Source organism: Sorex fumeus, unplaced genomic scaffold (genome assembly GCF_029834395.1).
Source record: "Sorex fumeus unplaced genomic scaffold, SorFum_2.1 ptg000043l, whole genome shotgun sequence".
NCBI classification, from domain to species: Eukaryota; Metazoa; Chordata; class Mammalia; order Eulipotyphla; family Soricidae; genus Sorex; species Sorex fumeus.
In genome coordinates this window covers 41370067-41382111 of record NW_026606100.1, presented here as the reverse complement: position 1 = coordinate 41382111, position 12045 = coordinate 41370067, and the positions used below count along the sequence as shown (strand labels likewise).

Sequence of the window (12045 nt, the reverse complement as noted above, 5' to 3'; positions counted from 1 at the left end):
CGAAGGAACCTCCAATATGGTACTTGCTAAAATCTCAGGGCTAGGATGAATGGAGACATTACTGGTGCCTGCTCGAGGAAATCAATGAACAACTGGATGAGAGTGATACAGTGATACAGTGAACATGGACTTCTATGATAGGATTCAAGGAGAATTTAAGGAATTTTTGTTTGTTTGTTTGTTTGTTTTGGGACCACACTTGGCAGTGCTCAGGGTTTACTCTGGCTCTGCCACCATGACCACGACCTTCCTGTTATTCATCGATTGCCTCGAGCAGGCCCCAGTAACGTCTCCTTCATCCTAGCCCTGAGATTTTTAAGAAAGTGCTATATTCAAGGCTCTTGAGAATGAGACCCATCATTGTTACTGGTATTTGGCATATTGGGTACGCCACGGGGTGTTTGCCAGACTCTGCCGTGTGGGCAGGTTACATTTGGTAGCCTGCCAATTTGTCCAAAGTAGGAATGAGATAATAAGATGTCATAATAAGATGTTGTGCGGCCCCAAATGCGGCCGCGCACTTCCGGGAGCTGGTTTTTATAGTCTCTGAGTCTTGGCCGTTGATGGGTGCTGGGGGGACCACATGGGATGAGGATGGAACCCAGGTGGACCCTATGCAAGGTAAATGGCCACTTGGCTGGACTGTTACTCTCGACCCAGAGGCAGAATTTTTTCCTCCTGGTATTACAAGGCTGTTTGAACCTTTTGCAACTTTGTTCTTATGAATGAGCCTTTGAGTGTGTAACAGCTGTTGCCAACTTTTACTTTGCTTATGTTCCAAGCTTTGTTCCAAAAGTTGATCTTGAAGAGGGTACCTTGAGTGAAAAGCACTTTGGGAAACATACAGCTCTAAAAGAAATAGATGCTGCCAATGTCTTTTCTATAGGAAGTAACTGAATTTTAGAGATGAAGTTTCTTGCCATCCTTGTCTCGCCATCCAGACACAATGTCTTACCATTTTTGTTAGGGTGAGTGTGGATTCCGCCCCACGGTGTTCAGATCTGCAACCTTAAAATGGAAAGAAAGCCTAATGAGCCGGAAAAGACCATTTGTGGGAAGGTGTTGTTACTCCTGCACGCCTCAGAGCTGGGTAAGAAAGCTGCTGCTACTTGTCCTTCATAAAAGGACCAAAATCCCGAACTCAGATTTCCAAGTTAGTGAATTTGTTAGGATGTTACCTTAATGAGCAGTGCATATTTAGACCCTAAGCCTGTGGTATTACAAAGATGTTGGCTCAAATTTTCTTCCTTTTATTTATTAGTAGATAGTTCCCCTAGAATTGCTGCAAGGTGATAGGTAGTTTTTTTTTTTTAAGTTTATTATAACTTTAGGCAGAGGATAGATTTTTCTTCCAGTTAATTCTCCTAAAGTTATTGAGAACCTTCTTGTAACTTTCGGGTGCTGAACTTTAGCACTTAAATGTGAAAATCTTTGCAAGATGAGAGCAAAAATAAGGGGGCAGAATAAGCTATGGTTTTACCCTGTTCGTTCTTGTCAGGTCTCTGTTTTGGAGGGGACACAGGAGGAAGGCTGTGGGGATCATATGGTAAAAGGATGGTCAATAAAATTTCAGGAGGAAGATTTAAGAGCGTCTGTGGGCTTTATGTGGAAAAACTCAAGTCAAGCACAATTTTCTGTGTTGCTCTTATGTCCGGGTTTGGGGTTTCCTGTTCGCAGAGAAACCACTTGGACCCTAGCTCGAGCTGGAAATAAAGGTTCCTTAGCTTTTGCATTCTCAAGTGTGGAATTGGTCTCTCTGCAAACGGGAAACCCCAAACCCTGGTATAACATCGCCACATAGTAGAATGAGTAGAATCAACTGAAGGAGAGATTTGCCTCTCGTTGCAGCTTGCCCAAGGGATGAGGGAGCACAGGCAAGGGGGTTCATGGTGATTATATTCTAAGCAATAACTTGCCTTTTAAGAGGCCTATGCAGCCTTCTCTGGAATAGGCCAATTATATAGGACGTAGAAAACTCCCAATTTAGTTAAGTTCTGTCATTGAGGGGGGTTGCTTGTGCTCTGTACTTTGCTAACTGCGGTGAGTGCATTTTTTCTTCGTTGTTGACTTGGCAGGAAATGGATTTCCTAGTCTGGTATGAAGGGATTTACTAACATGGGAGAGATTTGGGCACCACCCAAGTAATGTGTGATAAGTATTCAGGTCTTCTCAAGAATGTTTGATATAAATATTGTTCCTTTTAAAACACAAATGCTTCACGGCAAAAAAAAATGGGTTGGAAGATCAGGACATATCTAGTCTAAAGTTGGGCTACTTGAGATTAATATGACAGTAGGAATAAATATTTAAATAGAACATCATGTGGCTTTTCTTTTTAGACTTGGCATCTCCTCTAAGTCTAATTTTGAATGTGTAAAAGACTAAACCCATACCTTAACTCTCTAGTCAGGAAAGAGTTTAGGAGATTATTTGGTGGTGGTGATGGTCTGGTGGTGGAAGTAGGTGAATTTTTTTAAAAGATAACTTATTTTTGCCCAAACGTACTACCTGATAGAGCATACCTTAATGTTCATCTATGGAGTATTTTTTTAAAGTATTATTTGGAAATATTTACATATTAATTGGTTTGGGGCCACTCCCACTGGTGCCCAGGGCTTGCTCCTGGCTTTGTGCCTGCAGACGACTCCTGGTGATGCTGGGCGTCCATCTGGAGTTGCCGCACGTAAGCCAGGTCCCTTAGCTCCTGTACCATCTCTCTGGTCCCAGTTTGACAACACTTTTAAGTTTTGATATTTGCAGCCCTTTCTCTGAGATTCTGTGTTTCCTTTTCTCTGTGAAGATTTTACTTAAGTGTTTCACGTCTTCTGCTAGAGACATATCATGGTTTCTCAGCATTTATATTTGGGGAGTTTGCCTTTTTGTCCTCATTGATAAGTAAAGTTAGACTTTCACAGGCTGGGAGATGGCACAGAGGAATGGAGCACATATGTTGTATGCCAGAGGCCGGGGGTCTGTCCCTGGTACCGCATAGGCCCCTAAGCACCACCGAAAGCGAGCACCACATTGAGCACTGAGATGGAAGCGGCCCCAAGAAAACTCCTTCCCCCACTCTCAACAAAGAAATGTAAAAAGACTTTGTCTTTCGGGCCAGAGAAATAAATAGTACAGTGGGTCAGTTGCTTGCTTCACATGCAGTTGACCCAAGTTCAGTCTGCGGTGCTCCATGTGCTCCCCGGCCCCATCAGGAGTCATCCCTGAGCGCAGAGCCAGGAGTAAGCCTGAGCATCACCAGGTGTGGCCCCCAAACCAAAACACAAACAGGAAAAGATTTCTAAGTGGAGTTATAAATTATTCTTTCAGGTTACCTGTGAAGTAAGTAACTTTTTTCCTTATATTTTCTCACCAAGTAGACAGTCATGTTAGGGAATATGATCCCCAACAAATGATCACTAATAGGGTTAGTGTCAGGATTATTGGGATACGTAGTAATATAAAAATAACTGCATGGTACTTACCATGATATTTCATGTTTGGGTGACACTGAAATCTCCAGTATTCCTGTCATGATTTAATATGATATGTAGCTTCAATCTTTTGGGCTTGGGGGGAGGAGAGATTGGAGGAAAGGGAGGACTCTAGCAAGAGAGGAAGATGCACTATGTATTTTTTTTTCTAAGGGTTAAGTATTTATCTTGAGTTAGTGATCTTTCAAGACTAAAAAGGTGCTTTTTACTTAAACACAGTTTTCTTTCATCACTTAGATTTTTGATATGACACCTAACTTTGTACTTGAGTTAGAAAAGTCGTTAAATCCAGTTGCATATTTACACCAATTAATTTTTTTTTTAATTTTTGTTTTATGCAGGATAAATTTTTCAACCCCAGTATCCCATCTTTGGGTTTGCGGAATGTTATTTATATCAATGAAACTCACACAAGGTAAAATAAGTTTCATATTTCTATTAAATCTTGAAAGGAAAACTCCAGAGTAGATACTCATGATGAGATTAATGTCTTTGTGTTTTGGAAAGTTGATGTGAGACTGACAGGAAGGTTTTTCTAAAACTGGACACTTGTGATTCTTAATGCTGCCATGATGCTCGGATAAGTCTTTCCATGAGAGCAGGTGTCTCTTACAGCTATCTCCAACTGACTCTTCTCTTGACTTGGCAACTGAAATGTGCCAAAATGTGGAAGGGCTTTAACTAAGGAGAGCTAAATGTTTACATATCTCCTAATATGGTTTATTGTACATGCAACTTATAAAGCAGTGTAACTGGTTGAAATTTGCTTAAGCCTATAGAGTTTCAGAAGATGCGAGCCTCTTTTGAGAAACTCTTTTGTGACTTATGACTTGGTTTTGTATTTGGGCTGTTTGGCAGAGTAACACTACCCAAACAGCAATTCACAATATTCAGTCTCAAGTCACATAGTCAAGGGTGCATGAAAGAAAGTCGGACTAGAATTACCTGCATCACTCCTGCAGCGCTTGGTGACTCTACTCTACAACCCCATGTTGGTGGAGTGGATAAAGCAAGAATTTTTTTCCCACATTGCAGAATGGCAGCCTCTTGCTTTTGATGCTATAGACTTAACTTCTCCACGACCTCATTGTCTCATTACAGGCACCGAGGCTGGCTCGCAAGGCGTCTCTCCTACGTGCTTTTTGTTCAGGAGCGAGATGTTCACAAAGGCATGTTTGCCACCAACGTGGCTGAAAATGTGCTGAGCAGCAGTAGGTGAGGCCGGAATGAGTACTGGCCAGGGGAGTGGGCGATGGGGAGGGGGACGAGGGGGCAGTTTCTTTTGTTAACCTTTGGTTTCTTTGGGTTTCCAGATGTATTTTTTTTTCCTAAATATTAAATGTTAAGATCCAAAGAAAACCAAGAAAAAGAAAAACAAGATTTTGGGGAGCAGGCCCATGGGGCAACACCAATCTTATCTTATGGATTAGTAATTAGGTGGTTTTCTGCCACCTGAAAGGCAGGCAGGAGCTCAGAGACACACATTGCCAGATTTCTCTGATTATAAACGTTTGGGACATTGCACTTCCTATCTTGTAGTCAAGAGAGAAGCAAGCTTGATGCTTCTGTCAAAAAGCAAAACAAGGCAAAACAAAACCAACCCCCCCCCCCAAAAAAAAAAAAAACCCTTGAGTACCTATTCAAATTATCTTGTTCTGAAAAATATCCATTAGAAATTACTATTGTCCCAGAGGAGCTTGTTGTCAAATAGGAAACACTGAACTGAACTCCGGTGTAGTGGGAAGCAATCATTTGGAAGTCTAGGCAATGAAATATGGCTTGATGTCGTGGTGGATATCTACCTCGGTCTGGGGAGTGGTAAACCAGGTGTGTTGAAAGCCTTCAGAGAGATGTAGGCCTTGTGGTTTGATTGCTAAAGCTTGAATAGACCAACCTGTGCTAAGTGCTCGGTAAATATTGAACGAATGAATGAATTTTTTGAATAAGTAACATAAGAGATCTAATAGTCTGTTGATAATATAATGATATGAGTCTGTTGCTTGTGACTATTTTCCTGGCCAGATTGAAATAAGTGCTTTCTAAGGAAACAGTGCTTCAAAAGAATAAACTCAGGGCCAGAGAGATAATACAATGGGTAAGGCGCTTGCCTTTCATGCGGCTAATCTGGGTTCATCTCTGGCTCCCATAAGGTTTCCTCAGCCGTGCCAGGAGTGACCCTGATACAGAACCAAGAATAAGCCATGAGCCTCAGCACCACTGGGTGTGGCTCAAAAACAAATAAAAAAATTGAAGAATAGATAAATAAACTCAGACTGCTTCAGTGTCCTGAAAAACTGGTCTTTTAGTAGTATGAATTTGGGGGCTGTGTGGAATTTTTGCTGTACAAAAACAGTTTTTGCTGCAATCTGAAACTAGTAGCAACAGAGAGAAAAAAAGATTGTTTGAAACTTTCTTGGATTATTACATATTCTATTTTCTAGGTGAAAACTTTCATGCATATTTCATTCCATCTAGATATGTAGTGATAGTAACTTGGATGTTAGAAGTGATTTGAGAACATTTAACCTAAGGCATCCTTCCAGAACCACTTGGAAGATTGACAAAGCCGGATTAAACTTTCCCTTTTGCGTCCCTGCCCCTGGCTCTGCTATTTTCCCGTAGAGCTATGCATTTTTAAAGTTTCTGCTTTGAGTTGGAAAACACTTGTAAATATTTATGTTCCATTTTGATCCCATCCAGAGAATTTTGCGTATAATTCATCTGGGAATGTCACAGTATTCATGATTAATAAATTAGGTCTTCAGAAGAAAAATCTCACATTGCTTTGGCAGTAAGCATTGGATACTTCTGAATTACGTGGCTCAGTGGAAGCTTCCTTTCTCTCTTCCTGCAACTTTGTGTCCCTAACAGCATAGCCAGAGTATTCAGAGACACTTAGTTGCTAGCCAGTGACTTTGAATTACATTGTTCAGTTTGCTTCTCAGATTCCTCAGGGATTGTTTCACTTTGAAATATGAATGTTCTTACTAATTAATAGCTAGTATAACAGAATCACTTGATATGATCCCTCAATGTTATGATAGAGTAAAAGGAAAGACCATTTTGTTTTGCTGTCCGTAGTTACAGTTTAGAAATGACTGAAAGCAAAGTAGCTGGGAGCCAGTTACATTGTGTCTTCACTCTCTTGGGTTTCCTAACCAGAGTGCAAGAGGCAATCGCAGAAGTGGCTGCTGAGTTAAATCCTGATGGGTCCGCCCAGCAGCAGTCAAAAGCCATCAGCAAAGTGAACAAGAAAGCCAAAAGGATCCTTCAGGAAATGGTCGCCACGGTCTCACCGGCAATGATCAGGTATGAAAAGGCAAGGCAGGGAAGGTGTGTGGAACAGACAGGACTCGGGACCTTCCTTTGCCAGCACAGAGCTCTTGGCCCCCAAATACTAGGTCATGTTCTGAGGTTAAACCATGCCCTTTGGAAACTCTTACTTTGGGTGGGAGGCAGCACCCGGGAAGGTCTTAATCACTGCATGGATGGCAGCTATTTTCTGACTGAGAGCAAGCCAGATTTCATGGACCTATTTCTTAAAGTGAGGTCTTTTTTGGGAGGGGCCCTGGGGAATGGTTCCATACCCAGGGATGCTCAGGACTCACTCCTGGCTCAGTGCTTAGGGACATTCCTGACAGGGCTCAGGGGATCATATGTGGTTCTGGGGATTGAACCTGGGGTATCCTCAGGCAAGGCAAGGGTCTTCCCCCTGCCTGTCTCTGGGGCCCCTGGAAGTGCTTTTGTGTTATTTTGTCCACCTCAGTATTCTCTGTGTTCCTAAGGATTTCTTGACCATTTGCTTCTGAAGTGTGTGCTCTTGGAGTGAAATGTAAGATCCTGTTGCGTTATAAATATTTCTGTAAATTACATATGTGTCAGTTAGCAACTTAATCCATACACAAGCGCTCACTGAGGGGAGGTTCAGCACCCTTCAGTGGAGTTGAAGTTGAAGTCAGCTACATATCCATCTACGTGTAGACACATTTATTATTCACCCACTTATTTTACTTCTTTCAGACTGACCGGGTGGGTGCTGCTCAAACTCTTCAACAGCTTCTTTTGGAACATTCAGATTCATAAGGGCCAGTTGGAGATGGTGAAAGCTGCGACTGAGGCAAGAACCATGTCGATCTGTTGCTTGTTTGTTTTTCTCCATGTTTATAGAGTTTTGGAGTTAAAATACATATATATGTATGTGTGTGTGTGTGTGTGTGTGTGTGTGTGTGTATACATATATATGTTACATATATGTATTTGTTACTATTTTGTTTTTGGGGCTACATCTAGCAGTGCTCAGGGGTCATTCCTGGTTCTATACAGAGGAATTACTCCTGGCAGGCTCATGGGACTATATGGGGTGCCAGGGATTGAACTCAGATTGACTACATACAAGGCTGGCGCCCTAGTGGCTGTGAGGCTGTGATATATCTCGGGCCTCAAGAAATATATTCTTGTATATGCTTGTTGATTCTGACCATTTGGGAAGATTTGACCCTTTATGATAAGTAGCAAGAAAGTAAAAGGTAAAAAAGGTAAAGGCCCTCCCGTTGTTTGTCGATTTGCTCGAGCGGGCCCAGTAACGTCTCCATTGGAGACTTTGTTGTTACTGTGTCTGGCATATCGAATACGTCCCGGGGAGCTTGCCGTGTGGGCGAGATACTCTCGGTAGCTTGCTGGGGTGGAGGAATCGAACTCGGGTCGGCCATGTTGGCTGCGTGCAAGGCAAACACCCTACCACTGTGCTATCGCTCCAGCAAGAAAGTAGCAGTTAATAAATGACTTGGCCTGGGATATTCAAGTCATTTATTTGGTTAGACCTCCCTCTCAGTTTATGGAATGGGCTTGAGCTCCTGATTACTCTTCTTCAGATTCTTTGTGGCCGTTATTGTTGTTTTCAGCCAGCTAAGTATTAAAATAAAAGATGTTCATATTACTGGAAAATGTTTATTTAGGGCAAGTGACTGACTAGCCAGAAGTGACTCTGACCAGGTATGAAGTTGCAAAGTATGATGACTGAACTCTACGTTTTGAATTTTAAATTTGGCATTTTTCCCTTTACTAGACAAATTTGCCGCTTATATTTCTACCAGTTCATAGATCACATATTGACTATCTGCTGCTCACTTTCATTCTCTTCTGCCATAACATCAAAGCGCCTTATATTGCTTCAGGCAATAATCTCAACATCCCCATCTTCAGGTAAGACCAGCTTTTCCTGTTTGTTTGTTTCTTTTGTTACTCCGGAGCTCAGTGCTTTGGGGAACCATGTAGTGTCAGGGACTGAACCCAGGGCTCCTGCAGGCAAAGATGCACTCCAGCCTTTGAGCCATTTCCTTGGCTCCAAGTTGTTCAAAGTAAAAACAGACTATTTTGAAATTAAAGTTATAAAAAGTTGCATTTTGAATATGCTTTTTTATTTTTTGATATATGCGATGTGAAAATGGCAGCATTTTTTTTACCCTTAGTATAAAAGTAATGCATGGTATTTTTAGAAAATTTAAATTGTATGTAAAGGCATGAAGGCTATCACCATTTTTTTGTGTGTTATTCCTTTAATTTGGGGTGTTGTGTCTCGAACCCGGGGCCTTGTACACGTGAGGTTTATGCTTTAGTGCTGGGCTACACCCCGGGCTCATGTTTCTGTGATTTATAGGGCAGAGTTGGTGAAAACAATACTTCAGTTGTATGGTGATGATTTAACAAGTGCATGAAATGCAGTTGGGAATACAGGAGAGCCAGATTGCTTTGGCTTGGCAGTAGGGAGTGGGGTTAGAATGGGGGTACCCGAATAGTGAGGTGATAACCTAGGGGTAAAACAGAAGAACTCTACCTGTTACTTTAATCTCCTAATGGAGTAGAGCTAGAAGAGACATTGTTCACTCTCTGTCCTCCCGTTGTTCATCGATTTGCTCGAGCAGGCCCAGTAACGTCTCCATTGTGAGACTTCTTGTTACTGTGTTTGGTATATTGAATACTCTTGGTAGCTTGCCAGTCTCTCTGAGAGGGGTGGAGGAATTGAACCCGGCTCGGCTGGGCTGGCTGCACGCAAGGCAAACGCCCTACCGCTATGCTGTCACTCAAAACAGAAAAAGAAAATAACGTGTGCTCTAGAGGTTTACCTTGGGAGTATATTCTATGGCATGCAGAGGAAATAGTGTGTCCATGGCAGCCATGCTCAGTAGAATTAGGATGTTGGATGTTTGGAAAGGATCACAGACTGGAGGTAGAGACTGCATTGGTAGTGAAAACTGGATCCCAAACAGTTTGTCAGCTGGAGTCTAGTGTGCCCCAAGCATGAGAAATGACAGGTGTAATTTTGTGTCTTGGAAAGTCATTTTGGATTAGAAGGGGTGAAATCAGTTCTGTCTGTTGCCTAGTTCTGGTGAAAGATATTGGAGGTTTAAATGAAGAGTTTCTGAGTGCTCTTGGAGGGTGGGGCGTAGATTTAGAGACTGTTTTAGGAATTGTGCTAGTCCAGCTATGGCTCCACAGAGGGGCAGGAAGGGAGGGAGGCACCCAGGTCTTAGCAGTGGTATCTGGATAGGCCTAGGGGATGGTTAGTCAGGTCTGCTCTGTAAAGGGGAGACTGTGAGGAGCTCCGTCTGGAGAGTGGCGGGAAGGGCAGTGGGCTGGCAGCATGGCAAGTTGGGTCTAGCTGGGTGGCAGGCATCCTTTGCATGCAGTGAAGTCTGATCCTCAGCCTTATAGTCCAGGGAACGCCTTCCTAATCCTTTGATTCCAAGTTCCATATGGAATCATACCCATGTGAATGCTGGAAAAGAAGGCATTCATTCATTTTGCCAGTCGGTACGTAGCTGTGCTTACAGAAGATGTAACAGGATGCATAGACTTTGCCTTCAAATAGTGCCTAGTATGATGGGGAGGGGGCAGGGATAGACAAACAACAGCCACACAACAGAGAGGCCCCTGCCATCGAGGATAGACATGCCTTCTGGGCAATAGCATATTTTACTTTCCTGGCCACCAATTCCCTTTATTAAGGACCCAGAACGCCAAATTAGAAATGATCAGAAAATTGCTGGTGGGTAGAAAAGTTGAGCAAAGAGGACTGTTCCGTTTGGGCTCTCGAGAAATCTTGCTACACGGTCGTTTGCCTTGCCTATAATCAGAACAACTCAGCACTCATTTCTCTTCAGGTCTGGCTCTCCACTTACAAGTGCTTAAACACTAAGCATCTCTCATAACCCAACATACTTTCTCTCTCTCTCACTCATTTTTTTTCCTGTGTTGTGTGTGTGTGTGTGTGTGTGTGTGTGTGTGTGTGTGTGTGTGTGTATTTGGGCCACACCTGGTAGAGCTCAGGGCTTACTGCTGGCTCTATGCTTAGGGATCCCTTCAGAGAAGGGTGAGCTCTGGGGTTGGTAAGGGATACTGGGGATTGGACCTGGGTCAGCCATGTGTGAGGCAAGGACTCTGCCTGCTGTACTACCTTTCTGGCCCCCAGGATTCCTTTTCTTGAACTACAGGCTTAGCTCATCATTCATTCAGATATACTAGGCAATAGACATCCCAGTCTGTTGTCTACTTTCTCTTGATACCTGTAAGTCTCTTGTTTTCAGCATCCACTTCTAAGGAGGAATCTTTGTGGATGGTTCGTCACATTTATTTTTTTATATGAATTTATTCTACAGTTCTATTCTCAAAGAGTGATATAAGTCTGGGGCCATTTATTGAGACCTTCATAATTGAATCTCAAAGATACTGAAATGCATACTTATATTAGTGTCACTGTTTGAAAAGAGTAGGATGAAGTTTCGAGTGTGGAGAAGTTGACTTAAATCAGTGTTGCAGAAAGAGACTCGGGTTTGTGAAGAGAATTGTTTTACTCCTCTCTCTGTCCATGCAGCAGGTTTCTGTTTTATGTTTTGGAAGGATGGTTGTGCTTGCTTTCAATGTGATAAAATTGTCCTTTTCTCACATGTACTTGCTCTAAGCAGTATGTTTTTTTTTTTTTTTTAGAGAGAGAGTTTTCCTAAAGGAGCTTTCATTTGTAATAAATGTGCTATAAGAAAATTTTAGGATGTCTAGCAGTCAGTGTCTTGAGATACTGGACAGAATTTGAAAAGGGTAGAACCTGTCATAACTCTTAGAATCCGTACCATCACCTTCGTGGGGTAATAGCTTGGAGCAGGCACAGTAGGTCTTTATTGCACAGTGAAATTCTGAAGGCTGATGAACAGTACAAATAACTGAAATGAGTCAATAATGGAAACATAGCATATTGGTGTTGTCAGTAGCTCAAACGATGTACATGGTTTATACCCAAATGGCAAATATTAGGAAATAATTTGGATTTGAGTCTTTCTTTGATACTTTTCTTCATAAATAATTAATGCATTCTTGAATTCATAGTACGTTGATCCACAAGCTTGGGGGCTTTTTCATACGACGGAGGCTAGATGAAACGCCAGATGGACGGAAAGATATTCTCTACAGAGCTTTGCTCCACGGGGTATGTGCCACCTTTTACCCTTAAAGCCCAGATGATGGTTTTCCCTGTGGGTGTGGATGAAAGGATGGACTTGAGGGAGATTTT

General features: G+C 42.3%; 1 protein-coding gene across 2 annotated transcripts in view; it reads left to right on the top strand.

Moving 5' to 3' along the window:
* Positions 1-12045, top strand: part of GPAM (glycerol-3-phosphate acyltransferase, mitochondrial) — a 60906-nt gene that overhangs the window by 34144 nt on the left and 14717 nt on the right. For both annotated transcript variants that reach the window (XM_056120564.1, XM_056120563.1), the window contains exons 3-9: positions 968-1090; positions 3827-3900; positions 4587-4700; positions 6648-6794; positions 7506-7602; positions 8551-8687; positions 11862-11961. In XM_056120564.1, coding sequence (XP_055976539.1) covers positions 968-1090; positions 3827-3900; positions 4587-4700; positions 6648-6794; positions 7506-7602; positions 8551-8687; positions 11862-11961 — 792 coding nt within the window. The remainder of the gene's footprint in view (positions 1-967; positions 1091-3826; positions 3901-4586; positions 4701-6647; positions 6795-7505; positions 7603-8550; positions 8688-11861; positions 11962-12045) is intronic.